This window comes from Mobula hypostoma, chromosome 2 (genome assembly GCF_963921235.1).
Source record: "Mobula hypostoma chromosome 2, sMobHyp1.1, whole genome shotgun sequence".
Taxonomy (NCBI): Eukaryota; Metazoa; Chordata; class Chondrichthyes; order Myliobatiformes; family Myliobatidae; genus Mobula; species Mobula hypostoma.
In genome coordinates, this window is record NC_086098.1 from 237829511 (window position 1) to 237847791 (window position 18281).

At 44.3% G+C, this 18281-nt stretch overlaps 2 protein-coding genes across 2 annotated transcripts in view; both read right to left on the reverse strand.

The window, feature by feature from the left end:
• Window positions 1-18281, reverse strand: part of LOC134357996 (uncharacterized) — a 164038-nt gene that overhangs the window by 26255 nt on the left and 119502 nt on the right. The window lies entirely within an intron of this gene.
• LOC134337296 (immunoglobulin lambda-1 light chain-like) lies at window positions 15131-18032 on the reverse strand. The gene is made up of 3 exons (XM_063032177.1): window positions 17906-18032; window positions 17445-17798; window positions 15131-15765 (listed from the first exon to the last, which is right to left on the reverse strand). Exons 1-3 carry the CDS (start codon window positions 18003-18005, stop codon window positions 15437-15439), a joined length of 783 nt encoding a protein of 260 aa, XP_062888247.1. The 5' UTR covers window positions 18006-18032; the 3' UTR covers window positions 15131-15436.

The following is an 18281-nucleotide window of genomic DNA, read 5'->3' on the forward strand; positions in this document are numbered from 1 at the left end:
TTCCTCCAGAGAAGAAAGATGAGTGGGTTGTGTTGGTGGCGAACTCATCGGGATTAATTTTAATGTTGAAAGTGTTCGATAGGGTGGGTGTGCAGATGTTTCCAGGTAGCAATGGTTATGTTGGAACAGGGCGAGGGGCAACGGAAGCCGAAGCTAGTGGACATCGGTTAAAATATAAAAGCAAGGATGCAATACTGAGGCTTTGTAACGCAATGGACAAACATCACCTGGAGTACTGTGAGTAGATTTGAGCACCCACATCTAGGAAAGACTGTGTTGGCATTGGAGATGGTCCGGAGGAGCTTCACGAGAATGATTCCACGAATGAATAAGTTAACATATGAGGAGCGTTGATAGATATGGGCCTGTATTCTTGCTGAAGATAAGAAAACTGAGGGGTGGATCACATTGAAACTTGTGGAGTATTGTAAGGCCTAAATAGAGAGGATGTTTTTAAGAATGGGGTAGGCTATGACCAGAGGGGGCAACCTCAGAAAAGAGGGGTGTGCCTTTAGACCAGAAATGAGGTGGAATTTCTTTAGCCAGAGTGTCGTGAGTCTTTGGAATCCATTGCTGTAGGCGGCTGCAGAGACCGAGTCATTGGGTATACTTAGAGCGACTATTTATGGGTTCTTGACTCGGAAGGGTTTCAAAGGTTAAGGAGGGAAGACAGAGAATGGGTTTGAGGGGAAAATAATATCAGCCATGATGGAATGACGTAAAATTTTCTGGGCAGAATACCCTAATCTTGCTCCTGTTTCTTATGGTCTGAAAAGCGACTCAATAAGGAAGGAAAGTCAGGAAAAGTCATTCCAAGGGAGCTTATCAACTCCCTTCCCAACGAGTTTTATCGATGACGAACTCACCCTTCCATCATGTTCCGCACCTCTTGCGCGCCTTTCCAAACACAACGGAGTGTTTTTGTAATCGACCTATATGTACACAGAAAGCTTCCACAAATCGGCAATGTACTGTTGACTGGTCTTGATGGGTCAGTTTTTCTTGTTTTCAGTGTAGTGGCAATGGATAGACGGTCGGCAGTTTAACTTCTCGCCAGAAGACGGCACAGTGGGCACAGCGGCATCCTTCCTCTCAGGATTCCTTCTGGATAGTTACGTAGAAATTGAAGTTAAATAAAGCTGGGTACGCAGGTGAAGAGGACGGTGTGAAGTGTGGATGAGAGTGGAGGGAAGAGGAAGTTATGGAGGGAGTGGCCAGCGATGAATAGGAGTTGTACTGATGTAATGAAATGATCTGTATACATGAGTCGCAGGAAAAGGTAAATTTTCACTGTTCGTCGTTACAATTATAAACCAATTATATGGCGTGTACGATTGCACTAATTGGATCGATTGTTTTGGTGGAAAAGCTCATCATATGAACAGCTAAGGACATGTGCAGGACCCTGCTGAAGGGTTTCGGCACGAAACATCGACTGTACTCTTTTCCATGGATGCGGCCTGGCCTGCTGTGCTCCTCCAGCAGATGCTGTGTGTCTGCTGAATTCCTCCATCATCTTATGTGTGTGTTACCAGCCTTTGCAGATTCTCTTGTGTTGGAGACTGTATTTTTTCCGGGCAAATATGTGTGGTTTTACACTGCAGGTAGGGAGGTGAGAGGCCCCTTGGGTAAGAGTGACCATAATATGGTGGAATTCTTCATTAAGATGGAGAGTGACATAGTTAATTCAGAAACAAAGGTTCTGAACTTAAAGAGGGGTAACTTTGAAGGTATGAGACGTGAATTAGCTAAGATAGACTGGCAAATGACACTTAAAGGATTGACGGTGGATATGCAATGGCAAGCATTTAAAGGTTGCATGGATGAACTACAATAATTGTTCATCCCAGTTTGGCAAAAGAATAAATCAAGGAAGGTAGTGCACCCGTGGCTGACAAAAGAAATTAGGGATAGTATCAATTCCTAAGAAGAAGCATACAAATTAGCCAGAGAAAGTGGCTCACCTGAGGACTGGGAGAAATTCAGAGTTCAGCAGAGGAGGACAAAGGGCTTAATTAGGAAGGGGGAAAAAGATTATGAGAGAAAACTGGCAGGGAACATAAAAACTGACTGTAAAAGCTTTTATAGATATGTAAAAAGGAAAGACTGGTAAAGACAAATGTAGGTCCCCTGCAGACAGAAACAGGTGAATTGAATATGGGGAGCAAGGACATGGCAGACCAATTGAATAATTACTTTGGTTCTGTCTTCACTAAGGAGGACATAAATAATCTTCCAGAAATAGTAGGGGACAGAGGGTCCAGTGAGATGGAGGAACTGAGCGAAATACATGTTAGTAGGGAAGTGGTGTTAGGTAAATTGAAGGGATTGAAGGCAGATAAAACCCCAGGGCCAGATGGTCTGCATCCTAGAGTGCTTAAGGAAGTAGCCCAAGAAATAGTGGATGCATTAGAGATAATTTTTCAAAACTCGTTAGATTCTGGACTAGTTCCTGAGGATTGGAGGGTGGCTAATGTAACTCCACTTTTTAAAAAAGGAGGGAGAGAGAAACCTGGGAATTATAGACCGGTTAGCCTAACGTCGGTGGGGGGGAAGCTGCTGGAGTCAGTTATCAAGGATGTGATAACAGCACATTTGGAAAGCGATGAAATGATCGGACAAAGTCAGCATGGATTTGTGAAAGGAAAATCATGTCTGACGAATCTCATAGAATTTTTTGAGGATGTAACTAGTAGAGTGGATGGGGAGAACCAGTGGATGTGGTATATTTGGATTTTCAAAAGGCTTTTGACAAGGTCCCACACAGGAGATTAGTGTGCAAACTTAAAGCACACGGTATTGGGGGTAAAGTATTGGTGTGGGTGGAGAATTGGTTAGCAGACAGGAAGCAAAGAGTGGGAATAAACGGGACCTTTTCAGAATGGCAGGCGGTGACTAGTGGGGTACCGCAAGGCTGAGTGCTGGGACCCCAGTTGTTTGCAATATATATTAATGACTTGGGTGAGGTAATTAAATGCAGCATCTCCAAGTTTGCGGATGACACGAAGCTGGGTAGCAGTGTTAGCTGTGAGGAGGATGCTAAGAGGATGCAGGGTGACTTGGATAGGTTGGGTGAGTGGGCAAATTCATGGCAGATGCAATTTAAGGTGGATAAATATGAAGTTATCCACTTTGGTGGCAAAAATAGGAAAACAGATTATTATCTGAATGGTGGCCGATTAGGAAAAGGGGAGGTGCAACGAGACCTGGGTGTCATTATACACCAGTCATTGAAAGTGGGCATGCAGGTACAGCAGACGGTGAAAAAGGCAAATAGTATGCTGGCAGTTATAGCGAGAGGATTCGAGTACAGGAGCAGGGAGGTACTACTGCAGTTGTATAAGGCCTTGGTGAGACCACACCTGTAGTATTGTGTGCAGTTTTGGTCCCCTAATCTTAGGAAAGACATCCTTGCCATAGAGAGAGTACAAAGAAGGTTCACCAGATTGATTCCTGGGATGGCAGGACTTTCATATGAAGAAAGACTGGATGAACTGGGCTTGTACTCGTTGGAATTTAGAAGATTGAGGGGGGATCTGATTGAAACGTATAAGATCATAAAGGGATTGGACAGGCTAGATGCAAGAAGATTGTTCCCGATGTTGGGGAAGTCCAGAACGAGGGGCCACAGTTTGAGGATAAAGGGGAAGCCTTTTAGGACCGAGATTAGGAAAAACTTCTTCACACAGAGAGTGGTGAATCTTTTGAATTCTCTGCCACAGGAAACAGTTGAGGCCAGTTCATTGGCTATATTTAAGAGGGCGTTAGATATGGCCCTTGTGGCTACGGGGGTCAGGGGGTATGGAGGGAAGGCTGGGGCGGGGTTCTGAGTTGGATGATCAGCCATGATCATAATAAATGGCGGTGCAGGCTCGAAGGGCCGAATGGCCTACTCCTGCACCTATTTTCTATGTCTCTATGTTTCTATGTGATCAAATATAAGGGGAAACTATACCGCTTACGTCAGGACACATATAATCTTAACTGTACAGCGGGATCATGGGTTCGAAGTCCTGAAATCTTTGGAAGTACCCACACTTGTAGATAAGGTGGTAAGTAATGCATATGTAATTCGCGCCTTTATAGGTCGGAGCATTGAGAATCTGAGTCGGGTGACATGTTGCAGCTGTATTAAAGTTTGGTTAAGCTGCTAAATATATTGTGCGCATTTCCGGCGCCCCGTTTCAAGCAGGATCCGGAGATTTTGGAAAGGGCGCAGAGAAAGTTTGCCAGTGTTCCGCCTGGATTAGACGGCATGAGCTATATGGAGAGGATAGATATTTTATTTGTTTTCTCAGGAGAGTCTGTAGGTGAGAGACGACCCGCTCAAAACTTGAAAGATAGTGAGAGGCCGAGACCTGATAAAACGCAGCATGAGATTGCCTAATGCTAGGGGATTTAAGATGAGATTGAAGGAAGTTTAAATGAGATATGTAGGGCTAGCTTTTTACACATAGAGTGAGGGGTGCCTTATACGGGCTGTCGGAGGAGATAATCGACGCAGATACGATAGCGATGTTTAAGAATAACACACACAAAAAATGCTGGAGGAACTCAGAAGGTCAGGCAGCACGTATGGAGGGGAATGATCAGTCAACGTTAAATTATTTCATTCCACAGTTGCTGCCTGGCCTACTGATTTCGTCCAGAATTTTGTGTATTTTACTCAGGTTTTCCAGTATCTCCAGAACCTCTTGTGTTTATGACAGCGGCGTTTAGGAGTCTGTTGGACAAAAACATGAATATAACGTACACGGATCACGTTCAGGCAGTCGACAATTAGTTTAATTTGCCACTGTGTTCGGCGGACACATTGTGGGCCGAAGGGCATGTTCCTGTGCTGTATTGTTCAATGTGTTGCTTATTGAAAATATTCCAGACATTTGGTCTTTAGTTCCTGAACACAATCTCCTGCAAAAAAAAATCTTCTTAGTTCCCTGTTTTGAATATTTGGTAACTGGGACTCGCTCTCCAGAAACAATTTCCCTGTCCTATCGGATCGATTGTTTTGGTCGAAAAGCTCATGATATGCACAGATAAAGACGTGTGCAGGACCCTGCTGAGGGAGTCTAGGAAGAGAGACACAGCCACAGAACAGAAGAATGTCCAATTTTGAAGAGAGATGATGAGGAATTTACTCAGAGGGTCGTGAATCTGTGGAATTCATTGCCACAGACGTCTGCGTAAGTCAAGTCGTTGGGTATATTTAGAGCAGAGATTTGTCGGTACTTGACTAGTGAGGGCTTCAGAGATTACAGGAGAATGGGGTTGAGAAGGATAATAAATCAACCATGACGGAATGGTGGAGCAGGATCGATGGGCAGAATGGCCTGACTCTGCTCCTCTATCTTATGATCTTGTGGTTTATTTTCGGAAAACATAATCAGCTTAGGATCCAGAAACAATTTTGTGCTGATGGTGATTGTGGAAGAGATGTTGCTGTCAATGTGTACTGACTGGGTTCTGCCAGTAAGGAAATCCAGGATCCAGTTGTGCAAGGAGGGGTAGAGGCCTAGATCTTGGCCTATTGATCCGCCTCGAGGGGCTCATAGCTAAATCCGGGAGAATGATGAGTGTTTGATGGCTATTGGCTTGTACTCACCCATTTGTTAGGTTTCGATATATATCCCTGACATGTAATAAATTTAAGTAAAACAACGATACAGACATTTGTGTTTTAATTTTATCATATTAGCCGACCAAATCTACTCGGCCTTCTGGTGGCGTTATTCTTCATTTCAGATATTTTTCCTCCAAAATAGGCAACACCATTCTGGAGATCAATAACTCTGACTGCAATCCGCAGTTCCCCTCTATACTACATCTGTTTTTGAGTGCTTGTTTATATCCCTCTCTATCCCTCTGTACACCCTTGTTTCTCTCTGTTTCTCTATATATCTGTGGCTGTGTCTTCCCGTCTGCTGTATGTCTGCCTGTATGCCATTATCTCTCTCTCCGTCTCACCATCCCCCTCTCCGTCTACCCATCCATTCTGTGTCTGCGTCTGTCTATCTCCCTCTCCCTTTCTCACCCATTTCTTCTAACTTTCTCTCCCTTTCTCTCGCCTCACTCTACCCCTCCGCTCACTATGTTCAGAGATCCTATGCTGATTAATGTCATCTCCTGATCCTGCACCATGACCGTTGTTGGATATACTGTTATGTGTGTGGTTACACCTGTTTTACCGCTTGGCACTTCACGGTCTGGTTCTTTGTGCTAACCCATCTCTGTTGTGAATCCCGCAGGTAACCCTTGGACCCGAGCAAGATGAGATGAGGTGAGACATCCGACAACCACGGTGATCATCTTGCACAGGCTCCGTGTATGAACACAGGTCTCCAAGATGTTAACTGTCAAGTTGCCCCACCTATTAACCAACCACCAAGTTCCCAGCGTAAGTGCAAGGAAACTGGTATCTTCTCTTAGTATCCTGTACACAGGGAGTTACCTCACACACCGATATCAATACGTGAAACAAAGTAGATCAAGCTAAGGACTACAATCTGTAAGGCAGGGAAGGCGAAAGGTCAAGTGCTAACAAATCGGACGACAGTAGATGGGTTCTGTATGATCAGCATATACGTTGTGGGCCGCAGGACCTGTTATGTGACTTTGACTTCAAAGCATATTTCCATACAATCACATACATGCACCAGATTTTTCTGGGATTCACTTTAGTTGTGAATAAAAAAAAACAAAAGAGAGAAATCGATCACCACAAATAATTATTAATCCTGGGCATATTCCATTGTTCTGTGTCTGCCACGCCCCACTGACTAGCCTTCATTCTGACGGGCGTTACTTCGTTCAATTCTGGCAGTTTAAGTCTCAGCCTTGAACTATTCGGTTTAAGTTGTATTGGGGGAAGGCCACGCCGTGGGAGGGGAGGTGCTATGGTTGCAGAGAGTAAGGAGTGCTGTACTACGGAACTTGTGATGTTTGAATTATTTTCTAATCAACCTCCCATCGACCTGCTCTAGGGATATGATTGAGCATAATATTTATCCTCCTGTCACCACTACAACACTAAGCAGACAATTTTCTATCTGTGGCATCCTGTGCATAAATTAGCCGATCTCATATCGTAGCTTTTCCTCGTCTGTTGGGAGTGAGGCTTCAAAGATTCCCGGTGCGAAGAGCTGGGGAAATTTTGGGCCACATTAACCGTTTGTTCACTGCGCTGCCAGCCCATCCACGTCTGCAGGTTTACCAAGAGGATTGCATTGTGAGCGGCTACCACAGAGCTCAACCGCGGACTGTCTCCTAGCACGTTCATATGACTAACAAGATCTATTTCCTCCCCAGTTTAGTACGCGTTGGAGCCAAACATGGCAACAGGGGAAGATGTTGCTGGCAGCGAAAGTTCAGACACTCTTCGGCCCCTCGGCTCAGTGCTTGTGTTCACTGCTCCACTCACGGCTGATACAACCTGAAATAAGTAGGTTAGCAAGTTTTGAAGAAAACGCAATCTGCCTGCAAATAGGCGGTGGAATAGGTGAATGCTTGATGGTTCAGTACAACGTAGCGCGGTGTTTAGAATGAAAAATGATTTGTTATTGAACTGGAATATGTTCGAAATTTTCACGAAACTTCCAGTCTCCCCGATGGCCCCGTCTGTGCCAGGTTCATCGAGATGTAGCTCCTTACAGACCGTGATATGGAACTGGAGCTGCACCTTTTGCTTGCTAGTAAAATTGAAGCAGTGATAGACTGAAGCTACGGGGAGGTAGTTACCCCAAGAGTACAGGAGAAAGATAAATGAGTGATTGTCACAAGGGGGAAGGGAGAATGTCAGATAGAGGACAGCACCCCTTTGGCAGTCCCAATATGTAATGAGTACTCCATTTTGAGCACAGCTGAGGGGGGAACAACCTACCTGGGAGAAGCAACAGCGGCCATGCCTCTGGCGCTCTGTGTGGACCCGTAGCTCAGAAGGGTAGGTAACTGAGGAGGATGGCAACAGTAATACGGGACTCCATGGTCAGGAGGACAGATAGCCGATACTGAGACGCGAAAGTGAAACATGGGTGGTGGTTTGCCTCGCAGGTGCCAGGGTCCAAGATGATTCTGAATGTATCCGTAATATCCTGAAAAGAGAGTGTGAGCAACCAGAATTACGGGTACATATTTTTATCTGCATTAAGGTATTTATTTATTTTTTTATACTTTATTTTCAAAATTTTCAAAAAACAACAATGCAATCAACAAGACCATACCAACTCAGACATGCATAAAAATGAAATAAGCAAAAAAAAAGGAAAAAAGAGACTTTAGATTAGAGGGATGCCTATTGTAAAAAGTGTTCAAAAATACTAAACATTAAATCTCAAATGAGGGCTGTCAGAAATCAGCTGGAGGGAAATGACTCATCCGCCGCAGGACTCGTCCGGGTAGGCAAGAAATGGATCCCAGATAGCCGATTTTTTTTATTGAATTTGTTCTCAAGAACTTAAGTTTCTCCATCTGTATGACTGAGATCATATCAGCCATCCATCTCCGAAAGGAAGGGGGAGAAGGTGATTTCCATTCCCTCAAGATAAGTCTTTTGGCAACAATCATCCCCAGCATCAGAGACTGTTGCATGGCTGCAGGGAAACAAATGGTAGATTGCGAGCAGCCAAATTTAGCGAGACCAGCTTCCAAGGGGAGCGATCTTTTATCGGCCTGTGAGTACATGTGGAATATTTTGGACCAAAATCCAGTCAGTAATAGGCAAAACCAAAAGGTGTGTGACAACGTGGATTCCTTCCCTTGGCATCTATCACACATTGGCGAGACAGAAAGGTAAATATTTGTGCCCCTCTACAACGACTACACGCGGGTATTTTTTTTTGTTCAAAGTAGTTAAAGAACACTTTACTTATCTTGGCTTGACAATCCCCAAAGATCATAAATTAATATTCAAATTAAACTTCGCGAAGTTTATTTCAAAACTTAAACAGAATATTGGAAGTTGGAAGACCCTACCTCTGTCCATGATTGGTCATATAAATTCAATTAAAATTGCTTCCATTCCTAGGTTTCTCTACCTTTGTCAAAATCTCCCCATTCTTCCTACACCAGCTTTCGTTAATAAATTGGTCTCCATAATATTGTCTTATATCTGGAATTATAAGAATCTCAGGATTTCGAAAATTCATTTACAAAAGCCTAAGTCTGAAGGAGGTCTGGGATTACCAGTATTTAGACACTATTATTGGTCTGTCATGGCTAGGGCTTTAATGTTTTAGCAACAAGGGGCTCAGGATAACCTAGCCCCTGAGGCTCCCTTCTGGCTATGTATGGAGTTTAACTCTGTTGTCAACTCCTCCTTGTCAGCCATGCTGTTCTCTAAGTTGGAGAAGCCTGAGACTTCAAAAAATGTTAAGTTCTGTTTTGAAATATTCCATCAGAATTCTAAATCAGATTAGGAGCGTTCTGAATTTACCAGAGACCTCTGTACAAACACCAATCTGTTTCAATCACTCCTTTCTACCCTCATGGTCAGATAAAACCTACCATGCTTGGAGGGAGAAGGGTCTAGTTTCTACTGAAGACCTGTACATAGAGGGACGGTTTGCAACATTTAGTCTGCTGAAAGAGAAATTTGAGCTGCCTCGTTCACACTTCTTTCGTCACTTACAAATTAGACTCTACATTCAATCGAAGATTTGTAATTTTGAAATTTTCTTTTTTTGATATTTTAAAGAACCCTCCTGACTCCAGGCGCCTCGTTTCTAACTCTGTACGTTTGTTTGATAATTGCACTGTTGCATCTACTGTGAAGATTAGAGACGCCTGGATAGAGGAGTTGGGCATTGAATTATCTGAAACTGCCTAGGATAAGTGTTTGTCAATGATACAGGCTTGCTCTGTTAGCAGCAGGCATCAAATGATCCTGCTTAAAGTTGTCCACCGTCTCCATTACTCTAAACTTAGATTGGACGGAACTTACCCTTCTGTCTCGCCAATATGTGATAGATGCCAAGGGACTGGTACATATTATTAAACGTTAAAAAAAAAACAGGTAAAGCTAGAGATCTAGATTATAAGGCCAGCAGGAAGGAGCTGAAGAATGAAATTAGGACAGCCTTGGTGAGCAGGATTAAGGAAACCCCAAGGCATTCTACAACTATGTTAAGAGCAAAAGGATAAGCTGTGAGAGAATAGGACCAATAAAGTTTGACAGTGGAAAAGTGTTTACGGAACCGGAGGAGATAGCGGAGGTGCTTAATTAATACTTTGCCCCAGTACTCACTACAGAAAAGGATCTTGGAGATTGCAGGGATAACTTACAACGGACTGAAAAGCTTGAACATATGGACATTAAGAAAGAGGATGTGTCGGACCCTTTGGAAAGCGTCAAGTTGGATAAGTCACTGGGACCGGACGAGATTTACCCCAGGCTACTGTGGGAGACGAGGGAAGAGATTGCTGATCCTCTGCCAATGACCTTTACATCATCAGTAGGTACGTGAGAGATTCCGGAGGATTGGAGGATTGCAGATATTTTTCCCTTATTCAGGAAAGCGAGTAGAGAAAGCCCAGGAAATTATAGACTGGTGACCCTTACTTCAGCGGTTGGCAAATTGGTGGAGAAGATCGTGAGAGGCAGGATTTACGAACATTTAGAGAGGTATAATATGATTGGGAATAGTCAGCATTGCTTTGTCAAAGACAGGTCGTGCCTTACGAGTCTAATTGAATATTATGAGGATGTGATTAAACTCATTGATGAACGTAGAGCAGTAGATTTAGTGCATATGGATTTCAGCAAGACATTTGATAAGACATGTAGGGCTTATTAAAAAAGTAAGGAGGCATGGGATCTAAAGGAACGTTGCTTTGTGGATCCAGAATTGGCTTGTTCACAGAAGGCAAAGAGTAGTTGTAGATTGTTCACATTCTGCATGGAGGTCGGTGACCAGTGGTGTGCCTCAAGAATCTGTGCTGGGACCCCTCCTCTTTGTGATTTTATAAATGAGCTGGATAAGGAAGGGGAGGGATGGGTAAGTCAATGTGCTGATGACACAAAGGTTGAGGGTGTAGTGGATAGTGTGGGGGCTGTCAGAGGTGACAGCGGGACATCGATAAGATGGAAAACTGGGCTGGGAAGTGGCAGATGGAGTTCAACCCAGATTGTGTGACGTGGTTCAATTTGGTAGGTCAAATATGATGGCAGAATAGATTATTAATGGTAAGACTCTTGGCTGTGTGGAGGATCAGAGGGATCTCGGGGTCCGAGTCCATAGGACACTCAAGGGTGCTGCGCAGGTTGACTGTGTGGTCCGGAAAGCATACGGTGCATTGGACTTCATCAACCGTGGGATTTAGTTTAAGAGTCGTGAGGTCATGTTACAGCTTTGTATGACCCTGGTCAGACCCTACTTGGAGTACTTTGCTCAGTTCTGGTCACGTCACTACAGGAAGCATGTGGAAACTATAAAAAGTGTGCAGAGGAGATTTACAAGGATGTTGTCTGGATTGGAGAGCATGGCCTATGAGAATTGGTTGAGCGAACTAGTCCTTTTCTCCTTGGACCGACGGAGGATGAGAGGTGCCTTATGGAGTTGTATAAGATAATGAGAGGCATTGATCGTTTTGAGAGCCCAAGGCTTTTTCCCAGGGCTGAGATGGCTAACACGAGAGGGCATAGTCTTAAAGTGTTTGGAAGTAGGTACAAAAGAGATGTCAGGGCATTTTTTTTTACGTATAGGGTGGTGAGGGCATGGAATGAACTGCCGGCGACTGTGGTGGAGGCGGATATGATAGGGTCTTTTAAGAGACTCCTGGAAAGGTACATGGAGTTTAGAAAAATACAGGGTTCCGGGTAACCCTAGGTAATTTCTAAAGTAAGTACAAGTTCGGCCTCTGAGGCCATCTTGAAGACTGATTACAGCACTTTATAACCCTTATTGGCTTAAATATATTTACCTTCACTTACGCCTTGAAGTTCAAGTTCAGGTTCATAGTCATTCAATCAAACGAACTGTAGTTCCACCGAGCCAAGGTACACAATAAGTGCACAGAAATCACAAACAACACAGAAAATAATATTACCACCATTAACAACACATAATGGTATGTATTCCAGAAGATTAATACTCATCATAAGGTGCATTTACGACACAAGTCGGAAAGTGAGCTGCGTAACACTATTGATCCTCCAGAGGTGGTGAGACCTATGTGGTCGCAGGGAGTTCAGCAGTCTTATGTCCTGAAGGAAGAAGTTATTCCCCATCCGAATCGACCTTGTCCTAATGCTGTGGTACTTCCTGTCTTATGGTGGGGGAGTGGGGTCAAAGTGGCGTTGTCGGAAAGCGCATCTCACCATTTTTTTCGTTGTTGAATCTGGTTACAGACTGCATGCCGGTGTATGGCTGGCTCCCATCCCCACCATATTATTAGTGCTCACCTTTCCAGTGGGCAATCTTAAGGTTTTATACCAAGTAGTATTTATAGTTCAGTAAACCATAATGTTTAAATGTTTATTGCAAATGTGCGTGACTATTTCAGGTGCTTTTCAATAAAGGCTATGAAAATTTTCATGAAATTTTCCAGTTACGTACAATACCCACATGCCAGTTATAGAGTTTAAGGGGCTGCCAGGACGCTGGAGCAGGGATTCAATCGCAAACCCAGTACTGTGCTCACAGTGATATTAATTGAGTAACAAATCCCAAGGTGCACACAAACTCGGCGTCAAAGTTCAGGCAGAGATCAAATAATCCAGAGAAATCCAAAAACCAGAATCAGAAAACAGGCAGAGTCAATTTTCAGAAGTACAGAGTACATTACGAATGCTGGATAGGCTCAGGAAAATTCACAGGGGCAATTTCACAACAAACAGGTGAAAACACAGGACTAAAATGCACTCAGCAACAAACAGAGAGGTAGATGAGAGGTGGAGCACAATGAGACGGAAGTGGCAGCAAAACAGGTAATAATGAGAAACAGGTGAGAGGCGGAGACCTCAGCAATACAAGGGCCAGAGTAGAGCAGGAGCGGGGACAGGGGCACATGGGGAATGAAAACAAACAAGAGCACATGGTAATACCAAACTACAGACTGAGGGCAAGGGGGAAAACACACAAAAAGACAAAGTTCGGCTGGAGGTACTGACAGGTGCCTCATCCTCCAGGTTCTCTGGTTTTCTTCCACAGTCAAAAGAAGTCAAAAGTTAGCTGGTTATTGTATATTATCCTGTGGGGCCGGCTGGTGGCGCAATGACATCAGCGCCGGACTCTGGAACAGAGGTTCCCGGGTTCGAAGCCAGTCGGGTCCGCTCCCGAGTACGCTTTCCATCCGTGCCGACTGAGTGTCAAGGTCGCAACTCGATCTCGTAAAATAAAGGGAAAAATAGTGCGAAATGTCCGGGTGCGGGCGTGCGGAGTGGCGGGCCACACAGTCTCTCTCTCTCCGTCCGCGCCTTGTAAAGGCATGAAAAAGACATCGTCCCGCCAACATCGCACACGCACACGGACAGAGAGAGAGAGAGACACTGTGGGTCAAAACAGTGGGTTGTTGGACGGCATAAAGGGCCTGTTACGCACTGTATCTCTGAATGAATGAATGAATAAATAGATACACAGATAGACAGACAGTCAGATAAAAAGATAAAAAGACAGATAGATAGGTTAAGGCATAAATACCAAATAAATACCTGTTGTCGGCGAAAGCGTGGAGACATTTACGGTCTGTCTCAGCACAATCCTCATTGGTTTGATTTGACGCAAATTGCGCTGTATGTTTGTTTCTACGTATGCCAAATAAAGCTAACGTTTTATAATATTTAATGTATTCTATTTATGTACATTGATTTTTCTGTTTTTAGTGTTTTATAATGTGCTTGACTGTCCCAGTATTTTCAACGCAGTTTTAAAATGTTAAACATGTTAATTATTCCAGTAAACCAAGTGTGGGCGTTATTTGCCCGATTGTTTATTGGATTTCCATCTTATGTACAGGATTTATTTTCTCTGATGTCGCGCACGTTGCTCTATATAGTCCACAAATAGAGTGATTATCACGGTCCAGGGACAGGTTGACACCACCCAACCAACATAAAAACTCCATTAATGACGAAGTGAGATTTCTACACCAAATTCTTGAAACAAAAAAAACAGCAGGTCAGGCAACTGTAAGTAATTTGTGTGAAATGTACTGAATTTGTTGTGAGTGCTTGGAGCTAACACTGGCAGTCACACCCTCTATAAAGACCACGTTATTGGTCAGACAAGACAAGTTTAACATAATTAAACGTGTCTCTGTCGTCATCTCACACTTGTTTCGCTCTTCAGCAACTCTCTCCCATCTGACAATTACAGTCTTAGACCTCGCATTACAAGTTTCAGGAAGAGTTCAACTATCATGGACTCACTTTCAAACTCATGTCGTCAATATTATTTATGTATTTATCCATTATCCCTTTATCCGTTCGTTTGTTTATTTATTTATGATTGATTGGATATAATTGATTTATCTACTTATGGGTGCTTTATTAATTATCTGTCTATTTTTCTATCTATCCATTTATTGACTTGCGGTTATTGGTCTTTGGGCGTCTCAGACTTTGTGTGTAGTTTTTCATTACGTCCATTGTACTTCTTTATTCTACTGTGAATATCAGTAAGAACATGAAACTCAGGGTCGCATACGAAGACGTATACAGACTTTGATAACAAATTTACCTTAAACTTTGAAGATAACTATGAGTTACAGAAGCTAGTGTGCGGGTGTGGCGGGTGGTGACGGTGGTGTCAGGGCGGGAAGTGAGGCCGATCGCCTTCATTCAGGAAATAACGAAATCGATGGAGAGATTGGTCACGTCACGGAGAAACATCCCTACAGTGTAACACTCCCAGTGGTAAGACTTTGGCCGAAAGACAGTGAGAATGTTGATCTCCCTCCCACAGGGATAGATATAAATGAAGAGCAGAAGTGCAGGACGACGAGGAATACAAGGCTCCGGTGATGAGTGCCGACGGACGAATCACGCTCAGGACACAGAGAGGAGAGAATCGGAATAAGTTGTGTGAATGGATTTAACTGCAATTCTGATTGAGGGTGCGAGACGGCACGTTATCCGCGACCATTCCCCCCAACCTACTGCCAGCAGCCGAGTAAAGACAAGACACGATAAATCTACCGCTGTTTCCTCGTTTATTTAGAGTTGTGTTACACAAGTTCAAATCACAGCACGGGAGATCGCTTCTGAGACTACACAGAGCGGTAGTTCAGACACAGCCCAGTGGGGACAATTCTACACAGAATTATCCGTCGCAAAAGATGGATTATGATTGTCAACTGTTCTGAAATTATTAAACATTCTGATTGTTTCCATAAGCGAACATTACTATACAATTACATTGCAATGGGCGGCTGCACAGACACAATCATTGCTTCACTGCATTAAACAAAAACAAACAATCCGCGTGTGCTGCCAGCCGGCACACTCTCACTGCGCACAGGCGGACGAAGAGATGGTGTTGCGCAGCGGCGAGCTCAGCGAGCTGTGGCTCACGCTGCAGGAATAACTCGAGCCCTTGTTCCAGGCAGCGGTGGGTACCCGCAGGTAACTGCTCAGCCTGTATGTCTGATCGGTGTCCAGGGCCACGGCGCCTGTTGTCACCCCGCTCTCCGTCTCGACTCCATCCACGCTCCAGCGCAGCGCTACCAAGCCCGGCTTAAAACCACTCACCAGACAGGACAGAGTGGCCGAACCCTTGCCGGTCTCCTCCGGTGAGGGAGGGAGCAGTAGAACTGAGGGCTCCCGAGAATCGCTACCTGTATGAGAGAGGACGAAGGGGAATAGAAACAGTATTATTTCATGGACTGTTCAAAGATAGAAACACCACGGCCGAAATTAACACAGTCATTGGGACACAGCAAACGGCACATTTGACCCCTCGGGTACAAAGCTTTGAATGAAGAGTTGCCCGGATTATTCGCAGCCTTGCGCGGCTACGACGTGACATCATTTATTTAAAAAAATGTTTTTGGATCCACTCTGCTCCCGGCACTGCATTGTGTTAAAAGACAGCTTCAATACTACTCAGTCTCTTTGCTGATTGCCCACGCCGTGCACATATGATTGGTCCCTCTCGTGAGACTAGTTCCTTGTTGTTCTCCAATAATTTCCCAAATCTTGAACTCTTAGGACAATAACTGAAAATACTACACCTTCAGTTGGGATGTCCCGAGTCCGGGAAAACTCAATCGATATCTAAGACTCAGTACCCAGTGACTGAGGAGGAAATGACGGAAAAAAGAGCAGGTCTGTGAACCGGTGGAAAGCGGGAAGAGGGAAAACGACTCGTTCAGACTCACATTGCATTCCGAACCCTGGTAACCCGGTATATCACCGCTCGACTCTGTGAAAAGCCTCTTTTCTACCCAGCACCTTCCCCTAGTGTGTATTATTTTTAAAGTGCGATGTTCTTCTCCCGTGTTTTCTACAATCACAACGACACGGTTCTTAACAACAAACTGTCAATTGCGTTAACTTAAATTGGTGAACATCTTGCTCTGTGGTGCAGGATTTACCGCACCCAGAAAAAATATGGAATATTCGCGACAACATGTTCTCAGAGGAGGTGAATGAAGAGGGAGGATAGAAGTCATGCTTGTGGTAGCAACCATTTCCCCCCAAAAAATGTGAACATTACTCAAGACCGTATGGGAGATAGCGACAGGATGGACAGTCAAGATTTTTCCCCCAGGGCAGAAATCTAAGCCGAGAGGAGAAAATTTTAAAGGAGAGTTCGGTGAATGTTTACATTTTTACAGAGTGATGGGTGCATGAGGTGGAGGAGGCAGATACGACAGGGACGTTTAAAAAGCTGTTAGACGGACACGTGTGTGCTGAGAATGGAAGCTCATGGAGCTTATGTAGACAGCAAGGATTGGTTTAATTTGACATCATAGAGGTAATAAGGCAATTAAATGGTTCTCTAGTACGATAGGATGGAATTTTGACCTCACAAGCTACATCCTTATGATCTTGCAACTTACCTACCTGCGCTGCATTTCCTCTGTGCTTGGTACATTTTCTTCTGTATTAAGCTGTCAATGCACTGTCATCCCGTGATCTTTATGGACAGTGTGCAAGACAAACTTTTCATTGTATCTTGTGAAAATTAGTAAAAGAAAACCAATACTAAAAATACAAACCACGGGTTCCGTTGTGTTAAACAGCAGAGAGGTCGGAAAGTATTGATTTCTGCTTCACCGACTGAAGTAGGTCAAAAGGGACCAACAAAAAATTTGTTCACAAGTGAAACGATCATTAATTTAATTAAGGATGACTCGATGGGCTGAACGGCCTCTTTGCCAGACTGAGACAAATGGAACCTCCCACAGTGTAGAAATATGACAAGACTTCCCTGGACGGCGTTTTATCCAGCTGTGGGGAATGAGAGTGGGTGTAATAGGAATTGTTTGGAACAGAATGAGGGGTCACTTACTCTTAATATCCAGGATGGTGCCTGGACCGAAGAAAAGTGCATTATCCCACGCTGCACAGTAATAGACGGCGGAATCCCGGGGCTCCAAACTGCTGATGGTCAGGATGTGACTGTTACTGGAGGTGTCTCTGGACGGTTGAAAACGGTTTGTTATCCCTGTCCCTCGGTATATATCATTGTCCGGCTGATGTTCTAACACCCACGCCGGTCTCTCCCCGGGACGCTGTCGGTACCAGCACATGTAGTAACTTCCAACATTACCGTTCTGTATTCGACACTCCAAGCGGACAGTTTGCCCCGCGGAAACAGGTCCAGACATTGGGGTCTGATTGAGCACTGGGGCCGCGTGGATATCTGCAATAAAGCACAATAAAACCAGTGGGTGACTTGGAACAAAATAAAAATCAGGAGTAATCCCAATGTTAACGGAAATTCCGTGAGTAAACCAATCCGACTCTCACCTGGTAAATGAACCAACAGAACCCACAGGAGATGCAGCGCTGGGGACATTCCTCCGGACAGGTGCAGACAGCGAGCGCCCAAAAATTCCAACAGAACCATGCGTTGTTCTGCAAACGTCGGGCAACTGCTCAGATTTCAAAGCCAACAAACTGTGGTCGCCGGGTCCGTTTATTAATTGCCATGTTAATCAGTGGGCGGCGCCATAGAAAGAATGTGGGCGGAGATTGACTTGCTGACCTTCGGAAACTTTGAATGGGCACCGTGCCGATTTTTAAAACCTTAACCCCTAATTTCAAGATTGTTTCATCTTCAGTTGTATCACATATCCAGGCCTGCAGAACGTTGGACAATACTCAGGCTAAACTTATTTTAGAC

Excerpts from the sequence above, each read along its gene's own strand:
- LOC134337296 (XM_063032177.1), bottom strand. The coding sequence starts at position 18,005 with ATGGTTCTGTTGGAATTTTTGGGCGCTCGCTGTCTGCACCTGTCCGGA. Across the intron at positions 17,799-17,905 it reads TCTGTTGGTTCATTTACCAG|ATATCCACGCGGCCCCAGTG; the intron begins GTGAGAGTCGGA and ends GCTTTATTGCAG. Across the intron at positions 15,766-17,444 it reads CACCATCCTGGATATTAAGA|GTAGCGATTCTCGGGAGCCC; the intron begins GTAAGTGACCCC and ends TCTCTCATACAG.